The sequence below is a fragment of the Dermacentor andersoni genome, chromosome 8 (assembly GCF_023375885.2).
Source record: "Dermacentor andersoni chromosome 8, qqDerAnde1_hic_scaffold, whole genome shotgun sequence".
Classification (NCBI taxonomy): domain Eukaryota; kingdom Metazoa; phylum Arthropoda; class Arachnida; order Ixodida; family Ixodidae; genus Dermacentor; species Dermacentor andersoni.
Genome location: NC_092821.1, coordinates 31,819,892 through 31,839,600, shown reverse-complemented (window position 1 = coordinate 31,839,600; position 19,709 = coordinate 31,819,892). Strand labels below are relative to the sequence as shown.

At 45.8% G+C, this 19,709-nt stretch overlaps 1 protein-coding gene across 2 annotated transcripts in view; it reads right to left on the bottom strand.

Moving 5' to 3' along the window:
* LOC126526145 (alcohol dehydrogenase [acceptor]-like) overlaps positions 1-19,709 on the bottom strand; it is a 91,789-nt gene that overhangs the window by 49,483 nt on the left and 22,597 nt on the right. For both annotated transcript variants that reach the window (XM_055068032.2, XM_050174093.3), the window contains exons 2-5: positions 17,947-18,149; positions 12,708-12,894; positions 2,233-2,367; positions 639-760 (exon numbers count right to left, since the gene is read on the bottom strand). In XM_055068032.2, coding sequence (XP_054924007.1) covers positions 639-760; positions 2,233-2,367; positions 12,708-12,894; positions 17,947-18,149 — 647 coding nt within the window. The remainder of the gene's footprint in view (positions 1-638; positions 761-2,232; positions 2,368-12,707; positions 12,895-17,946; positions 18,150-19,709) is intronic.

Genomic DNA, 19,709 nt, shown 5'->3' with positions numbered 1-19,709 from the left:
AGTGAACTTCGTCCTTCTACGCAGGGACGTAACAGGCGACATCAACGATTACATGCCCAGGATACGTTGAAATTACCCATCGAACCATTTGAAGAACATGAAACATGCAAAATTTAAACGTAAACAATGAAAGAAGTGAAATCGCCTTCTGACGACATACGGGCACCAACGGGAAACAGCCATATCGACCTTCGAGCTCCTTTCACTGAAACGCTTTGCGCATTATAATTTGCAGCAAACGCCCCAAAACGCTACCTCAAGTTGTACGCAACGAGGGCTTAATTTCTTTGTTTTTTAGACAGAACTTCTGATGCACCATCTCGGCGTGCACAGTTGTGCACACAGCGCATGAAGGGCACAACCAAATCCCTGAAGAATCTCATCCCCGGTGCCTTCATTCTGATGCTACGGATGCAGTGCACGTAACTACTGTTGAACAGAGCTTCGTGCTCATGTAATAAGATTCGAGTGACGACCTTTCCCAGTCCGTCTACAGTGCACCGTGTTGGTCGGGGAAATAATCGATGCGGCAACCTGATCAGATGCGCGATAACATGATCTTGCCTACTGAGGCACACAGGTATATATGTATTTTTATGTTAAAAACTGGCGAGAAATTTGTTCACTTTTTCATTTACCTTTGTAGCTCGGCTCCACAGCGAAATGTGCAGATTCCTTCTGTGGAGGATAGGCGTGATGAAGGACTTGCTGGCACTGTAGCGCTGACCATGCCGCGTATTGAACTGCAGTCTAGAGCAGCCTACAAAAAGATAAATCAAATCACTACAGTAATCAATAACAATTTTTCATCATCCTGGTACATTACCACTATCTCCGATTACCAGTATCTCATCAAAATGATGTTTGTAATCAGGGAACGCCCGCCGTATGCGATCCATTCCCATTGCTATTATGTTTCAAATTTCTTTCTCACGACCCGTGTCTCCGTCTAACAAACTGGCCCAGGAACATTTACTCTCGACCAGCTTCTAGGCTGCTGCTTTTTTCTGCGCTGTTGCCAACCTAATCAGTATGAATGAGTACCAACTGGCCCACTTATCGACTGTACTGATCTTCCCGACGCTGCCTACCAAAGAAACTTCTACTTCGTCAGGCTAATAGAGACCACCTTATACTATAGTGGAGATTACTTCTTGAGTCTAATGCTCAACATTAGCCAGAATGGTCGTTAATCATCCGTTATAGGTCGTTTAATGTGTTGCTAAATAAGACAACGTTATCAGCTAACAGCAGTGCGCCGGGATCTTCGGCATTGATCCCTTCCACTGATCATTCGCCGTCTAGAGACCCGACCACACGTAGTGCGCCAGCTGGCGTGTGATAGTGAAAAAGAAAGCGACAATTATTCCTATACTGAAAGGTTTTTGAACCAGACTATTAAAACAATCGGGATTTTTCTCTCTCCTCTGCCGACATGTCCAACAAGAAGAACCGCGTGTGCGATGCCCTGGTCAGTAAATAGCAGGTTCAGGACAACAGAGTGATGGGCTAGTTGTTATTGCTTAACTTGAGACAAAGCGTAAGAAAAGCACGTAGAACGACAGAAGGGAACGAAGACACAGCGCGTGTGTCTACGTTCCATTCTGTAGTCCGACGTTCTTTCTTCTTGCGCTTTGCCTCAAGTAAAAAAAAAAAAAAGCAGGTCTCTGCGTACGCCCCTGGAAGGGGGCTTACTTATAAACGTGCTCTCACTTCAAAAAGCGCCTTCACACTAGCCCGCGTATGGTGGCAGGATCCCCGCAAATTTCTGCAATCGCACTACCCACAACGCCACGACAGCACAACGCCCTATCCTGCCCAGTAGTTAGCGTGTATTTATGGTGGGCCCTTTGCATGTCTCGAGACAATTGCGCGAATAGCTGCTACTGTAAATGCCGTCAATGCGCCAAATAGTCCGTCGTTATTTACCTTCTGGCTCTATACTTTATTCTATTTGGGTGCCTTCTTATTTTGCGCCTTTCCAGGCCTTTCTTCATGCATCAGTTTTCGCAGAAGCAACCAGCAAATTTCTGCATTACAACTGAGAAAATTACTAGTGGCTTCTAGATTTAGAGGCCCGCTGAAGCCAACGCCGAACGTGTGGTTCAACCATAACACGTCAATACATTTTTTTTTCAGGAATGCAGGTAATGGCATTCGAGACATTAATTGTGGAGAGGCATTGGATTCTTATTTTCTGCAAGCGCGCCCAGAACATGGAAGTGAGCTCACCTGCCTGAGATCTTCCGTTGTAGTCGATGACAGGGTAGCCATTTTCCTCGCAAGCTCCCAAGAACGCTTTGCTCAGACGTGTTTGCGTGCTCGCGTATTCCACGGGTATCTCCCCATGGGTACCACGATAGAAAGCTGTGTTCATAAAAATACACACACTTTCCTTTTAAATGCGAGGGGACGGTTAGATCATGGACAAAGACTATCGATGATGAAGAGATTGCGGTCACTGGCCGAGTCAAGGTGAAAATAACACAGATGTTATAAAAGACTATCGACCTGTGGTATTTCTCTCAACCCAAAATTCTGGACAGTAGCTTGTTTTTTAATGCAACAGCATATCTGCCTCAGTCTGGTAGAAGTAGCGCTCTCAGATTTGAGGTTCATTTGGTTCAGTAGAGCAATGCGTTTTACTGGTATTTCATAACGAAGTGATTAATCTTACATTTTCTTGACTGATAGCGCCGTGTTTCTATTAGTCTAAAACCGTCTAAAAGGATCAACGACGAAATGCTCGTTGATTGTCTTGTTCGCTGTTGTGGCATTGCTACTTTTCACTTGTACTGCTATTAAAGCTCCTCCTTGAAGGCCGAAACTATAGTTGTGGCGTAGTGCGTTAATCGCTGCCTAGCGCATTTTAAAGCAGCTTGGTCAGAAACAGTGCACAAGAGCATAACCAATCCAATGCGTGTGCGCATGGGCTTCAGCAGAAATCTGCACCAAAGTGGAGCACAAATATATTTGCGATCCACGGTGAAAGCAACCATTGTGCGAAGGTAGCAGAAAATTTAGTCAAACTTATCGAAACATGATTGCCTCCTTCTCGCCATAACTTCTCAACATATATTGTCTGTGTTGTGCAACGATTCGTGGCGTGAGCGCTCCTGTGACAACAACCAGAAGACCGCGACTGAGATTACCAACTTCCCATAATGGCGTTAGAATGGCGACGATGGAATTCTGACAACGGAGAGAAATAATACAGCGACGGGGATAAAAAATGGCGTTCAACTTTATTTTTACGTTTGCTTCTCTCATTTGTTAACGCCTCTCTTTCTGTGTTGTTCAGTTTTGAAGGCTTTGAACCCTGCCCAGTGTGTCTTAACGAACAAAACAACAAAAACGATATTATTGACCGGAACGCAAACGTAACCGAAACGTTATTTATTATTTTGTTTCGGGGTTAAACAAATTTTTCACCTGTTTTTGGTTCAAGGGGAAATTTGGCAATCCAAAACAGCCGACGTCAGGCAACGTCAGCATTAGGGCGCATCTCAGGCGTCCGCATAGAGCGTATCCCAGGCAGGCATTGGGCGAGAGATGGCCAATGGAGCGCTCCACTAAACTAAGCCTGCCGTTCGGTACATTAGAAGATCAACATCTCTGCGAAACCCAGACATCTTGCGCTGAAGAGCTTACAGTTTTGTTTTCTACTCCTACAACGCTTTGTTGCCCTAGTTTCTTGGTTAGATTACGTTTAAGTGCGTTTTATCAAACAGTGGTCTCGCATTTCGGCGGGTACACTCGAAGACGTTCTGCTTCCGAGATCACGTTCAGTACCTTGATTCAAGGCACTGAGCCTAATCTCAAAATTAATAGTTCACTTATGGAAAAAAAAAACATACTGTGCTTTTATCGTTCCTTTGCTTAGCAAATTTTGCATGTGAACCAAAACTGCTGTGAACCATTACAGACTATTTTTTTTTCGTTGCGGAGGAGAATCGGAAGGGAAAAATTGAGTGCGAAGAAACAAACCAGAACGAAAACCAGTTCGCTCCAATATCCTAACTCTACCTGCGAGCTTAGCGGGTGGGCTGTGTGGGTGCTGCCTGGATTCGCTATGACAAAAATTTGGAGGACGTTTAAGCGTCGGCTTTGATAGAGGAACACGATAGCATTTAAATATCTTTGACTACTTCCAATGTTTCCAGGCAACTGCACTTTATGTAGCCGTATTGTTTACCGGAGAACACTCTCGGAAAACGCTATGCACGAATGCGAGCTTTTTGGTAGAAACGCGGCCTCTCGCGTGGGCCGACCGTGCAGATAGTGTACAACCGCGCCAAAAAGAAAACAGATCATTTTCTGGTTTCCGTTACTGCTTCACACTTTTCATATTCCAGGCTGAAAATATTGTGAGGAGGATGTTGCCAGTATATAAAAACTATATTTACAATATATATACAGGATGAGACAGAATAGCTAAGATGGCTGACCACGAACAACATCCAGAAGCCAGCGTCTCCGATCTTCTTCCTCTTTCTTCTCTCATCCTTCTGTCTTATGGCTTCAGTATGGCTTCAGCTGCGAAACGCGCACTACGTCGACAGGCGTCTGACTTGAGGATGCATCAAAGTGTAGCGGCGCAATCGCGTAATCGATGTCGTTTACTTGACGTAGGACTTCATAAGGCCCTGTATAGCGAGAGGGAAGCTTCTGGGAGAGGCCAACCCGACGACATGGTGACCAAAGCAGCACCAAAGCACCTGGGGTGAACTGAACATCGCGATGGCACTGGTCGTAACGCTCGTTTTGCAGATGCTGCGAGGCTAATAAGCGAGATAAGGTGACTTGACGCGCCATGTGAGCGCGATCGATAACTTCACGAGCGTACTCAGTGGTAACGCGGGGCACAGAAGGTAGGACGGTGTCAAAGGGCCAAGTGGGGTCACGACCATACAAAAAATAAAACGGTGAATGTCATGCGGTGCCATGTCGGGACGAGTTATACGCGAACGTCACGTAAACCAGCGTGGCGTCCCAGTCGCGGTGATCGTTAGAGACGTACATCGACAGCATCTTTTTGAATGTTCGGTTGAGACGTTCCGTAAGACCGTTCATTTGTGGGTGGTATGCGATGGACAGCTTGTAGGAGGTGTAGGAGAGCGTCCACAACTCGAGACAAGGACAAGCGGCCGCGGTCTGTAAATGTCGAGGTGCACCGTGCTGGAGAATGACGTCGTGAAGGAGAAAATAGGCGACGTCAGTTGCGCAACTAGTCAGCAACGCCTTTATTAACGCGTAGCGTGTCACGTAATCAGTAGCGACGGCGCTCCGCTTGTTCCCTCTAGTCGTTGTCGGAAAAGGGCCAAGCAGGTGAAGGCCTACGCGAAATAATGGTTAAGGGGGAACTTCAATGGGATGGAGTCGTCTGACAAGTGCCAAGGCAGGTTTCTTCCGGTGCTGACACGATTCGCAAGTTGCGACATAACGACGCACAGAGCGGTAGAGACCCGGCCAGAAGAACCGGCGTCATACGCGGTCGTATGTACGCAAAACTCCAAGGTGTCCCGCCGTCGGTGCATCGTGAAGTTGCTAGAGAACGACGGGTCGCAGATGACGAGGTAGGACAAAGTGCAACTCGGGGCCATCAGGGTTGATATTGCGGGGGTAGAGGATGCCGTCATGCAGCACGAACATTCGGCACGTGCCGTCGGTGCTGCCAAATTGCACTCCGGCGTTGATGGAGTGTAAGGATGCGTCGCTTTGTTGTTCAGCACGCAAGTTGGTCATGTCAGTCAAAGCCACCACGCAGGTCACCGGATCATGCGCAACAGGATCGGGAGGATCCACGGGGTGACGCGAGAGCTAGTCAGCGTCATTGTGGAGGCGTCCAATTTGGTAATGTACAATAAATGAAAATTCCTGGAGCCGCAAAGCCCAGCGACCAAGCAGTCCAGTCGGGTCCCGTAGGGAAGACAGCCAGCAGAGTGCGTGGTGTTCTGTGACGATCGAAAACGTGCGGCCGTACAAAAATGGCCGCAACTTGGCGACAGCCCAAACTGAAGCCAAGCACTTCCGTTCGGTGATTGAGTATTTTTTCTCGGCAGGTGACAGCAGGCGGCTGGCGTAAGCTATCACGCACTCGGTACCATTCTGGTGTTGGGTGAGAACAGCGCCGAGGCCATAGCCGCTTGCGTCAGTGTGAACATCGGTCGGTGTAGACGGATCAAAGTGGGCAAGTATGGGAGGGGTGGTCAGAAACCCGATGAGAGCGGCGAACGCGTGAGCCTGCTCCAGGCCCCATGAGAATGGCGCGTTCTTCTTTAGAAGACCTGTCAAAGGCGGCGCAACGTCGGCGAAGTTTTTGACGAAATGGCGAAAGTAAGAATACAGGTCGACGAAGCAGCGCACGTCAGAGGCAGAACGTGGTACAAGGAAACTGCGTACGGCGCATACTTTTCCCGGATCTGGTTGGACACCGGATGAGTCAACGAGGTGTCCATACACGGTGATCTGACGGCGCCTGAATTGACACTTCGTGGAGTTCAGTTGAAGGCCGGCTTTCCGGAAGACCGCAAGAATTCCAGCGAGTCGGGTAAGGGGGCTGCCGAACGTGGGCAAAAATATATAGAATAACGTCGTTAAGGTGACAAAGACAAGTGGTCCATTTGTAGCCCCGCAGAAGAGAGTCCATACGCAGGTGATGCAAAAGCACGCCTTGTCGATATTTTGTTTCATGACATTTGTTTGGGGCCTGTCATTCTCAAAATTCCCAGGAATAACCTTGTCATGAATGTCAAACAAGGCAGGAGCAACTTTAGTGGTATAATGGTGTGGCAATATAAGGCGCACATACCGCATGTCATATAGCAACGCGTGAGATATACATATAGCTGAATATATACGGGAATTTTCGCTCACGGGGATGCCCGCGCCGAACGCCGGGTTCTTTACGAGACGAGGTCCTTAACACTGTCGCGTTAACACTACTCACGTGCTCAGAATGCGCTTCGAGCTGATATACCTCAACGCCGAAAGCGGGGGAAGGAAGCACGCATTCAGAAGTACGGCCTTAAAATCCACTCACGTGAGAGTATTGCGCTAGGACAACTGTTAAGGTTTCTGGAACGCGGGGCAGGCTGCAACCACTCCTGGATGACCTTGCAAAGTTAGTTCCGATATGTTTAGGCGCTGGCATATACGTATGTCTTCGATAATGTGGGCCTACTGTGCCATAAGTCACATTTGCCGAGTTGCGCATTCTCACTAACTTCCGCCCTTCTAAAATGAATCAGATCCACTAAGACTGATATCTGTGAACCATGTTTACTTCTGCAGTGTTTTCTCGTATGCAATATACACACTGTTTATTGAATGGTGACGATGTTAGTCTTACTAAACCTCAGTTATTTTTCGTCAAGAAAAGGTGGTGGCGATGATATGATGCAGAAGACAAAGATAAAAGAATAGAGGCAACGTTCAAAAAGCATAAGAATGAATAAAGTGCCGACATATATCGTCAAAAGTCCTTTGCGCGGTTGACTAGTAGCGCCTGCGTTCATGCCTGTCGGGATGCTGCCTTGGTTCAGTTAGCTGTACTGAGACTTCCAAGTTTCAGGATGAACGTTGCTTTCAAATGTGCAGCATCTATTTTGAAAGCTTTTTTCATACAATATTTTCGCCTAAAGTGGCAAAAAGCATTCCACAATACTCAGTAAACGTCCATTAGAATCGCGACAGGACCTGTAATTATAACGTACACCAAACAATGGTCTTGCATGAGCGTCAATAGTGGTCCCTTTTGTAGTGATCAATTAACAGATATGTCGGTCACAAGAAGTTTCAACTTCATGTCAACATCTGCAGCTTTGCTGCAAATGGTTCTCGTGAAACTTATTTGGCGGTTAACGCAGCAGGCACGGGTGTCAGTGCTGTAACGGACGTAGTTCTAAGGGTGATTCCACGAGAGTTCAACACGGGTCAAAAATTTCATATTTTAGATTTCATTGAATATTTTATATTTTATGCGCATATCACTAGGTAGCACTAAAGTGAACGTGGCTTCTTTACCAAATGAATATTTTAGGAAGAAAAAAATAACGACATTCTTCAGTGTGAAGGTGCCTATTTAATGCACAAGGCGTTTTCACAAGTTCACAACGATGTGAAATACAGTATGTTACAGCTACAAAGAATACATTCTTGTGTGTAAATGCTAGACGTAAAGAAGGGTCAGCTAGCACTGTTTCAGGCTTCCGTGCAAAACGGAAGTGTTTTAAAAAAATTGCTTAATTTGCTACAATCTTCAAAAGTTGCTTTATTTGCGATTTTTTATCAACTAAACCAATACATGTAGCCTACTGAAATTTGCTGGACTGCGAGACCTTAACCTATGCAACAATTGTGCTGAATATTCTTGTTGTATCACAAATTACCGTTTCTACAATTCGTCTCAAATTTGAAGTTTTGACAAAAATGAACGCTATTTAAAAATGAAAATAAAGAAAACCCCATCGTAAATTTTTCTCAAAATCTCGTAAACAACTATTCACAGGCACGTGAAAAAGAATATTAAAAAACATGTTGCATTATTTTGTTTGTAATCACAATACAGGTGGTAGAAATGAGAGCTTTGCCAGAATGCAGCAAGGTGCTGAGGAAAAGGAACATCGGGGTAAAAAGAGCGTGCATAAGGCTCTGACTTGCCTAAACTTGACCGTAATGGCGACGTAAAGCCAGTTTTGACCTTATAATTATTACTTCTGTATAAAAGTGCGTTTAGTACACTACTTCTATGCTTGAATGGGAATAACGAAGCGTCAGCATAACCATTACGTGGCTCACTTTATTTAACAGCAAGTGCGTGCGCCTTGCAGCGTAGATAAGTTGTGCCTTCTGTTAATGCAGGGTTTTTATTTCTTTGTGTGCTACAGAATTAACAGTTAACTCTGTATAAATGTACACAGGTAACAGAATGTGCGGCAGGTAAATGCCTCTAAAAGTGTCGTACTGGTCATTACATGAACGTCATTATACAACCTAAGAGGTGGTGGGAGTGGCGATGCGGTTGGTTAAGGCAGGGTTAGCTGGCAGATAGTTCCAGCGATTGCTTATTTTACCGCCTCTGAAGAAAAAGAAAAAAAGGAACCGTTAGAATACTATATAATAAAAGGTTCACAGTCCCTAAGGATCACCACTTGTCGGAAAGTTCAGTTTCTTAGAAAAGCTGGAAAGAAGCAAGACACTTCTTTCAGATACTTGGGTCTTTTGCGAAACATTACCTGGTCCGCGCACTCTTGAGGAAATTGCCTCTGTGCAAAGCCTCAAGTAGAGCATTTATTTCTTCATTGAAGTATTGGCAGGGCCACATGAACTCTCGGCCAAACTTGCTGTTATACAATGTATGGGATAGTTGTTGAAGCACCACTGACGAATGCTAAACGATGATAGCGTGCTGAGAACACGTCCTAAGTTTACGAAGCGCTGCAGTACTGGCAGCTCTTTCCGCATTTTTCTATAAACCAGCTGATCCAGAGGGCCAGATCACGCAGTTCTAATGGAGCGAATCCAATACGCAGTGGCACAGTTGCTTGCCTGTTGACTTACTGACCTGTCAGTGCACACTTGTTGATGATCCGCACACGGCGCATGGAAGCAGGGAGAGGGCACAAGGAACATCGAGCATACCCGCTGTATACGCTCAGAAAGGCTTGATCCTTTTCCAATCACTTGCAGCAGTGCGAGACACTAATACAACGCGATCGAAATTGGTGGCGTCAGGCTCGCTTAACCAAATGTGCCATAACCGTATGCCCGGAACACGTGGCAAAGATTTCCACTGGTTCCTTTTGAGGCGGCGATAGTTCTCCACTTCATCCACATCTGCAAAGAGCAGTTTTACGTTTTCCAGCGTTGCGGCCATCTGCGCTACCATTTCATAGGCTGACCTAATGACTGTAGTGCTGTCTGCTCCGAGATTGTACAGCGAGGCTTGGTGCTTTACTAAGCCACCAACACCATCGCAAGCGTTTTTGCCATGTCCTGTGGCCGAAAAAAAAGCCACTTTGTTGACGCGTGCTCCTTCTGTGACAGCTGCTAAAGCTGATACTTGTTTTGAAATGGCTACTGGCGCCGTCAGACACGTATGTAGCATATATGCCAAGCTGAAGTTCTTCCTTCATGCACTCATCGATTTTTTTCCAGCGCAAAGCAAGCGTGTGCAGCATCATGACATACCTCATCACTGAGAACCGCAAAACATTGAGTGGATCCTCTATTCGTGACGACACACGTAAATAGCGAGACCTGTTTTTTTGTGCCAATGGTATGATTGTACGTCGTTCAGTACAACAGCTGTCCAATTCTCTGCAAAGTCAAAGACACAGGATCCGTGCTGTTGATTCCGTTTGGCGTCGTGTATTGCTGATACTTGAATGCACTTATGTAATCATGGGTGATCCACTTGACAAGCCATGCACCAAGATCCTGGAGAAAGGTGCTGGAGAAGCTCCTGGAGGCCTGTGCTGTCTTTTTGACGAGGTCGCCATTTTCCCATACCGCATTGTTTACCTCTGTCTCTTCAGGGATTACCAAAGTTGTAGTAGTAAAAGTATCCTCATATGGGGGGGGGGGGGGGGGGCAGAATAATCACAGTCGCCCGGGAAAGAATCGGTCGTGGGCGAGGTGCAAAGACATAGTTCTTTGAGGTGGGTAATTGTGTAGGCACCTTCAATGAGCTCTTCTAGTGCGGAAACACACTGTGTGGCGTTGGCGCAATACATGCAAAGGTACACTTCTTGTTGTGGGGCAAGAAGCCATTTCGGCCGGAGAGAATAAAGCTTTGAGAGCCTAATAGATGTATGCGGATGGGCTTCCTTAAAGAGACCATATGTCTCCCGTACTGAGCGGGTCACGAATCTCTTGGCAGCATACTGTTTGTTTCCATCAATCGAAACAGATACTACGTCCTTTTTGTTGGGAGTCTGCCGAGCATATCCATGCTCGTCTTTGGTATAATATTCCACAGCGGTCTAAACGTCTGTTGGGTTCAACCGTGTTCTCTCAAGGGCGTCTGGTGCTTACCATATTCCACATTTCTCGCGCCAACGTCGGGATTTGTATATCATGCAGGCTGACAAATTTGGAATGAGAGCTTGAACGTTTCGGCGCTCCAGCTGGCTTCGCAGTAGAGTCAACAAGCGCATTCGCTTTTGGTACGAAGAGCACATGTCATAGGTTTCTATAAATTTGGCGAACCATTCGGTGCACATGCCGCATTTGGTAGCTGAGGGGTCCAAATGGCGCTTGCACTATACGAAGTAAGATTTGGACCTTGCAGTGCCACCGAGATGAATTTGCTTTAGCACCGGGCGAAAGTTCCTTCGTCGCGAATCTGACTTCTGCTGATGAACGTGAGGCAGTTTCAAGTGGCACTTCTTTCTACCTCCCAGTTCGTCTTCTTACGGTAAGAATTCTTACGGTTCGTCTTCTTACGGTGGGTTCCCATCCCATTCTTCTACATCTATCAACTCGATCAAAAGAGACGATTTTTACAGCAGCCGCACCTGAAAGCGTGAACTAAATATGGGCGCCAATGATGGCTGAGGAGAGGCATGACTCCACGAATTTATGCCGGAAATTCAGACATTTTAGAACGGCGTGGTTGAAATAATTATAGTTTACCAAAACTGGCTTTACGTCGCCATTACGGTCAAGTTTAGGCAAGTCAGAGCCTTATGCACGCTCTTTTTACCCCGATGTTCCTTTTCCTCAGCACCTTGCTGCATTCTGACAAAGCTCTCATTTCTACCACCTGTATTGTGATTACAAACAAAATAATGCAACATGTTTTTTAATATTCTTTTTCACGTGCCTATGAATAGTTGTTTACGAGATTTTGAGAAAAATTTACGATGGGGTTTTTTTTATTTTCATTTTTAAATAGCGTTCATTTGTCAAAACTTCAAATTTGAGGCGAATTGTAGAAACGGTAATTTGTGATACAGCAAGAATATTCAGCACAATTGTTGCATAGGTTAAGGTCTCGCAGTCCAGCAAATTTCAGAAGGCTACATGTATTGGTTTAGTTGATAAAAAGTCGCAAATAAAGCAACTTTTGGAGATTGTAGCAAATTAAGCAATTTTTTTAAAACACTTCCGTTTTGCACGGAAGCCTGAAACAGAGCTAGCTGACCCTTCTTTACGTCTAGCTTTTACACAAAAATGAATTCTTTGTAGCTGTAACATACTGTATTTCACATCGTTGTGAATTTGTGAAAATGCTTTGTGCATTAAATAGCCACCTCCACACTGAAGAATCTCGTTATTTTTTTCCTCCTAAAATATTCATTAGGCAAACAAGCCACGTTCACTTTAGTGCTACCTAGTGATATGCGCATAAAATATAAAATATTCAATGAAATCTAAAATATGAAATTTTTGACCCGTGTTGATCTCTCGTGCAATCGCCCCAGAAGCAAATGCGTCATGAAAAGTTTTCAGTGACTGGAATTGCTAAACTTGCAGCGCAGTCATGCAACCGCAACGCTTGTTTCTTTTAGCCCCGTTTTAAGCCGGGTGACGATGGAAGATTAAAATAAATGACTTGGTTCTCAGGGGCTGGGAGCAATAGAAATCGAGCCACCTAGGCGCATACTTTGTCAAAGGTTGCAGCGACAAATTTGCGAAAAATGTCTGAGCGAGAACTGAAGTTGCGAAACGCCAGCACCGATTCAATGCAGAACGAGACTCACGTTCCTGGTCCGGCAGTCTCGCCGTCTCAATGTTCTTGAAGTGCGGAAACACGTCCCTGTAAGACCAGCCGTGCGCGCCGAACTCGTCCCTCCATATGTCGTAGTCACGCCTGTTTCCTCGAACATATAACATAAAGTTTATGGCGCTCGATCCGCCCAAAGCCATGCCGCGGGCCAAACGGCACCTCTGGAAAGAAATCAGAGGCGATTTTTGCAGAAAGGCGCTCCGGGACCAAGATACTTCAAAACTGATTCTACGTCTGTTCAGCTCGAAACTAATGCTTTCAGTGCCCACCGTGCTGAAAATTGCCCGAAAGAAACCACGAAGTCAGAATGAAGCGACTGCACGTGGGAATTGGTTGCAACTGAACTAGCAACGTGCGCAATGGTCTGCCTTTAATAAAAAATTCAACTTTATGCTGCATTTATTTCGAGCGATTCGTTGGCATTAGTACTCCAACTCACCATGAACATGCGGAAACAGACACACAACGGGTCTGCTCAGCGAGCACGAGTAAACAGCCTGCCGCTTTTAAGCACTACAAATTCTTTCAAAGCATTGTCTATCCAAGCTCCCCTACTTGTGTTCGAGCACGAAGATTGTGTACTCTAGCATAAATGACTTACGTGACAAAGAACAGCACTCATTATCTAACCAAAATTAATTGAGTTCTCCGCTTGTGAGATTAGAGCTCGAACATGGCAGTCCAAATTGATACGTATGATAGATATTTATGATTGGCAGGAAATTCATATTGTTAGTAGAATTTATGCCCACCGCTCAATGAGACCCTGCTATAGGAAGGCTGAATTCAGCAATGTACCTTACAGGGTAAGCTCATTCGAGGGCAACAAGGAGAAACGCGACAATTGAACGTTGAAATGAGTCTGAGATGAAAAGAAAGACATAGCATAATCCGGAAGATGAATAAACGCGCATGCAAAATCTCAATACGGCCACAAAGATTTTAGCGCGGAGAGCGATTGTTTGCCTCAGGAATCATAAAAGGCAATGAATTGAAGTTGACTGCCAGCAGGTGTAAATTTTAATTCATTGCTTACAAGGTGTGCATATATATATATATATATATATATATATATATATATATATATATTATAGATCTATAGGCAGATAAAGACATATATAAAAACAGAGAGACGGGCAGATAGAAAAAATGCCTGAAGTGTGTAAAGAATGCTGATCGTACAAAAAACAGCGCGCACAGTAGGCTCGGTTGATCTCTCGTATCGTTTTGCCTGTGGCAGAAGAGCACCTCTAATGTACACTAACTTCTGCAGCCTACAGCTGCTATGTCGTAGCCTACCTGAGCGACTTTCACATAAACCGACAGACACTATATACTTAAAACTTGCGTAAGGCTTCAGCTTTTATAGTAGTTAGTTTTGTCAAGTTGCAAATAGCATGTCCGGACTTAATCCAGGTCTGGCTGAGGCACGGAACCGAGTGAACAATTACTTATCCGGTCCGAGCCCTACCGGTGGTCGGGAACCCTGCAGTGCTCAAGTGCATACTCAAGCGCGAGAGTATACAATGAAACATACCACGGTATTAAAAAATATGTCTTCAAGCCCATGCTTGACGAGGTTCAAAATTAATGGCGCCTAGCGTGAAAGTGTCCTAGGCGAGCGCCGTGTTTCTTTCAGCTTATTCACAACAGGAGTCGTTTAGATGAAGTCAAGCGTGTGCTTCAAGTTGAGAATAATTTCGGAATACAAAGGTCCGAGCGCTATCATCTTGTATGCACCATAATCATCTTGGTAATTGTAATGAGTGAGTGGAAAGCGTCTGCTGAGCATTGTTGAAAAATGCGGTGACAAAACACTTCTGAACAGCGGCAGCTCCAAAGATCCTCGAGTGGCCGACAAAGAAGATGTTGGCGGGCGGTGGCACGAGCTGTCGGTCAAGGGAGAAGGAACATCACCCAATCAGAGGGCGGCACGAAACTATCGGGACGAGCAAGCTGTCAACACACAATTGGCGTCCACGACCGTACAAGGCAGCCATTTGTTCCAGTTGCGTAACCGTATAGTCATCTAGATGAGTTTGTCGGAGCTTACGGCCCTGGGCGAGCGTATGGGTCTGCAGGTTGCGGAACTGAGAAAATGGGTAGATGTGAAAGCCGACAAGGCTCAGGAGGAGGCTGCCAGAGCACGCGATGAAGGGTCGTGGAGTGCGAGGCAACAGGGCAACGTTGGCAGCTTGATGAGAGTGCATTGGAGCTACGTTTTATGTTGGTCAAGCGCGAGGTTGCCCAGAATCGGCGACTCGTGGACGTGAATTGGAGAGAAGTCGTGATTCATATATGAATCATTCATATGTGAAAATGGGCACGGCATTGAGTTTGTGTGTGTATGGGGATGCGTTGAAGGTATTCGGCTGCTCGTCGCCTGACGAACGGATGGACTACGACAAGGTAAAAATGGCATTGCTGTAGCGGTTTCGTTGTACTGCCGAAGATTATCCAGAAAAATTTCGTTGCAGCACACCGCACGACATTGAGACACCCAAGCAGTATGGTACTAGGCTTCTTAGTTTTTTCGATAGTGGGTAGAGATGACTGTCGAAGGGAAACCTCTCGATGTGGTTCGGGAGTTTATAGTCGCTGAACAGCTCTTGAACAACCGCCATAGTCGTCTTTCACTGTTTCTTCGCGAACCGAACTGCCAAACGGTGAAAAATATCACAGAGGCAGCTGAGTACTTCATGGAAGTCGAGCAACAAAACAACCTTCTTGTTTTCCCAGACAAGGAGAAAGCAAAGAAAAAGAAGGTGGCCAAACAGTGAGGTGCGACATCAAATGCTTTGTTTGTGGCAAATCAGGACACAAAGCATCAGAATGTCGCGTGAGGCTGGACCAGCCCTACTGTGGGCATTGTTGAAAAAATGGGACATGGAGCCCAGTCCTGCAAACGGAAAGGTGCCAGTGTAAAATAAGCATCGACATGAGTCTCCTCACCTGTCGAACTTCAGCCCAAGAAAGAAGGTTACAAATTTCAGAAGCGAGACGCGCCAGTAGTGCCTCCGAATTTACCGACGGGAGTCTAGGTCTAGGACGGGAGTCTAGTTAGAGAAGTATGGGAGAGGCTTTTGCCCTGCAGTAGGCGTAACCAGGCTGATGATGATGATCATAATGATGATGATGATGTCTAGGACATGCAAGTTTTACCGGGTGAAGTGTCTGGAAAAGCGGTATCACTACTAGGCGACACCGGCAGCAGCAGTGTCGTCGTACGCCGGTCTCTTATCCCGGACAAAGGGATGATCGGCACCAAGCCAACGCTGCTGCTCGCTAATGGAAGCACCATTGAAGTTTCGAAGCTCAGATTTACATCTCTTGGCCATATTTTTCAGGTGCTGTCGTGAAATGTTCGAAAAGCCCCATTATACGACGTATTAGTCAAATGTTGCCGCATCACGGAATCCGACAAATCCCGACCGAACCTGGAGCCCTCGTAGCGATGCCAACAAGCTCCCTTAAAGTGGGCAGACGATCTGTACAACGAAGCACGGCAACACAGCTTTGGTGGCAGCGAAAGCTGCGACGGAGCAGCACACAAGCGACTTGGACTTGTTTCAAGTATCAAATCAGGTGTTTCTAAAAGGAACAGGAACAAGCTGCCAGTTTAGAAATCTGCAGAAAGAAGGTTGGCAAAAGTTTTCTGCCACTGGGTCAACCACGCAGTCCAGTTACATTGATAAAGGAATATTGTATCGCGATTACCATTTTTGTCCCGAGAAGACGGTGCAACAAGAGGTGGTCCCAAAGAAACTCCGTACCCAAATTGTGGTAGGCGCGCATGAAAATTCATTGCCCGGCCACGAGGGCACTAAGAAGACTACGGATAAAGTACTTGGTGGATTATTCTGGCCCGGCGTTCATACAGATATCGAAACATATGTTCGATCTTGTGGCTCGTGTCAAAAAAAGTTTCCCAAAGGAAAATCCGGTACGGCGCCACTTGGTCGTTTGCCACATACACCGTTCAAGCGAGTGTCTGCGGACATAATCGGTACTTTGTCTCCGACATATAGTAAATTGAACTGGTGTATCCGAACATTGGTAGACTTCCAGAGGACAAGCAGATAAGAAGCAACACGGGGTAGCATTCCTGATCCATAAGAGCATGGTGGGTAACATTGACGAATTCTAAAGCATTAATGAGAGGGTAGCAGCAGTCGTAATAAAACTGATGATGAAGACATGATGATGATGAAATAGATCATTTTTATGAAATGTTCTATTACCGATTTGAAAAGAGCAAACTCTGAATACTGGAGTCATAAAAGACTTAAATGCAAAACTGGGGAAAAATTAGGCTGGTGAACAAGCAAACGGTAACTACAGCTTCGATTCTAGGAACACTAGAGAAGAGATGATGGTCGCTTTCTCGAAAAGTAATAAACTGCGAATAATGAACACCTTTTTCAGGAACCGTAGAAACGGAAGGTGGACCTGGAAAAACCCTAATAGTGAAAAAATAAATGAAATAGATTTCATACTTTATGCCGATCCCAGCATAATGCAGAATGTAGAAGTGATAGGTAGGGTAAAGTGCAGTGATCATAGCTTAGTGAAGTGTAAGATTCACCTTCATTTGAAGAGAGAAAGTGTAAAATTGTTCAATAAGAAACAGGCCAACCTAGATGCAGTAAGGGTAAAAGCGGACCAATTCAGGCTGATACTTGGAAACAAATTCCACCAAAATCCACCACTGTGGCGTACAATTCTCATCTGTTCAAACGCAATTCTTGGACAGCACGGCTGGGGGCACTTGACTATTATTTTATTGTACGCTTCAGCAAACCTCTGTGTCCTGCTTCGTGTATGCAGTCGCGACATACCCTCAAGCTGTGCTATATAGCCTTTTTTCCTGGTTTTAGTGACACTACCATTGTTATATTTCGCTGCAAATATTTCGGTATTCATTATCGGCGCGTGCTGGGGAACCAAGCCGATGCTCCGTGGTACAAGATGAGGGCGACACACTGGGATGCATGGTACCTTCAGTTGGCCTCCCAGCGCGCACAGGTAACGCAGCATGCGCCGACGTCCATGCGGATCCAGTACCGTGTTTGAATAGGTGAGCACCGTACATGCGCGCAGCTGCGATTTACAGCTAGGAATGTGCTGCTGCGCACACCCAGCTGGTTCAGGAGGTGTTCTTGGAGCTGAATCGGACCCTTGTTTGTAGTGCGCTGCCACCGACGCATACATACCCTATCCTCCATAGAGAGGCAGGCGTGCTCCTGCGGTTGAGGATGGTATTTCCAGTCGAAGCTACTACCGATGAGAAGAGGCGCGAACAGTGGAATTTGGGCAAGAGGTTTCTCCATGCCCCCGGCCTCAATCAGCAACACCATCTTGCTTGGGTCGGCCGACAGGCGGTTGGCGAGCACGCATCCTGCTGAGCCTCCACCCACTGCAACAGGAAATAGAGCGTTGAGGAATTCGTGAAACGACAGAAAGAGAACGCACTGTGGTGCAGTCACTCGCTAAATGTTGCACCTTCAATATTGAAGCGACAGTGCTCTCGAGAACGTAAGGACACAAGGGTTGAATTGTACTCCCAGCAACGCATGCAAGGCCAGCAGGACCAGTAAGACACGAGGAAAAAGCCATCAAGACGCGTAAACCTGTCAGGACTCGCAAGCTCCTTGAGACCGGCGATGCGTTTTAGACTTTAAATACTTAAAACATTCACAAGTGGCATCCTGCTGAACGTACACTCGCTGCGACGCAGGTTTTCATCACAGACAACCCTTTAATAAAAGTACAATACGCTATCCACCATCATGATTCTATCAATTTTCAGCCTGACGATAAGATTTCATTTCCACAGCGGTAGAGCATACGCACACTCAAAGGTCATCAAGTTGGTTGCCTCCTGAAGATTGAGTCGCGAGTTGTTGAAGCATAATAGAACAATTAGTGGTGGACCGCGAAGAAGATTATTTCGTCTATAGCTGTTCGTCGCTGACTCTAGGGCACTCGTTTTGTCTCTGAACCCCGCAATCCGTAACGAGCTCTCTGTTTGAACTTTGTCGTAGTTTACAGAGACAGTGAGTGTTAATGCATTCATTAGAAACGAATACATTCTCTAGGCGTGAGCAAACATCTTGTCTGCGCAAATCTTTTTTTAGGAAAATCTGCACGAAGCTCGCTTCGATGTACTTATCGGGTACTTTAGTTCTGAGGAATAAAATAAATTAGGATAGGTAAAAATTATATTTCCACACAAAGAATCTGCATATGTGTGATTGTCCGCCATGGTTGCAAAGTGGCGTTGGTGTTGTCCTGCTAAGCACAAGGTTATGGGATCAAATCACGGCCACGGCGGCCGGATATCGATGGGAGTGAAATGCGAAAACACCCATGTACTTAGATTTAGGTACACATTAGAGAACCCCAGGTGGTCCAATTTTCCGGAGTCCCCCACTGCGGCATGCCTCATGTGTGGCGCGCAAAACCCCATCTTTTTTCATTCATGTCATTCAGACGCTCTTGCGCCGGTAACCGCGCACAGGGAAACAACATTGTGGACGAACTAATTTTGGTAATAAACTTGGAATGGAGCGAACTTTTAATTTCAGTACTTTCAGAAGGACCTAGGTCAATTTCGCAAATGAACAATGAGTAAAATTGGACAGTAGCTATGATTCAAGACAACACGTGAAAGCAATCTCGTAAAGAATCATGCACTTGAGGCAGTGAGATGGCCTGCTTATTTGACATAAAAAGGGAAGGTTACGTAAAGCATTCCAGCATGTGTATAGAGCACCAAACACAGAGCACTACTCCTGAAGCGCTGTTTGAATCATTTCTATTCGGTTGTAATGGTTTCATTTGCGTTTCACTGGAAACAACAGGTTAGCAACAAGTTTGTTCATCTTGTCAACGCAAATCAGACGTTCCACTGCTGTAGTGCTTTTGGCGAACTACCTTAAGGTATCTCACTATGTGCTTTCGAAAAGACGGCAGC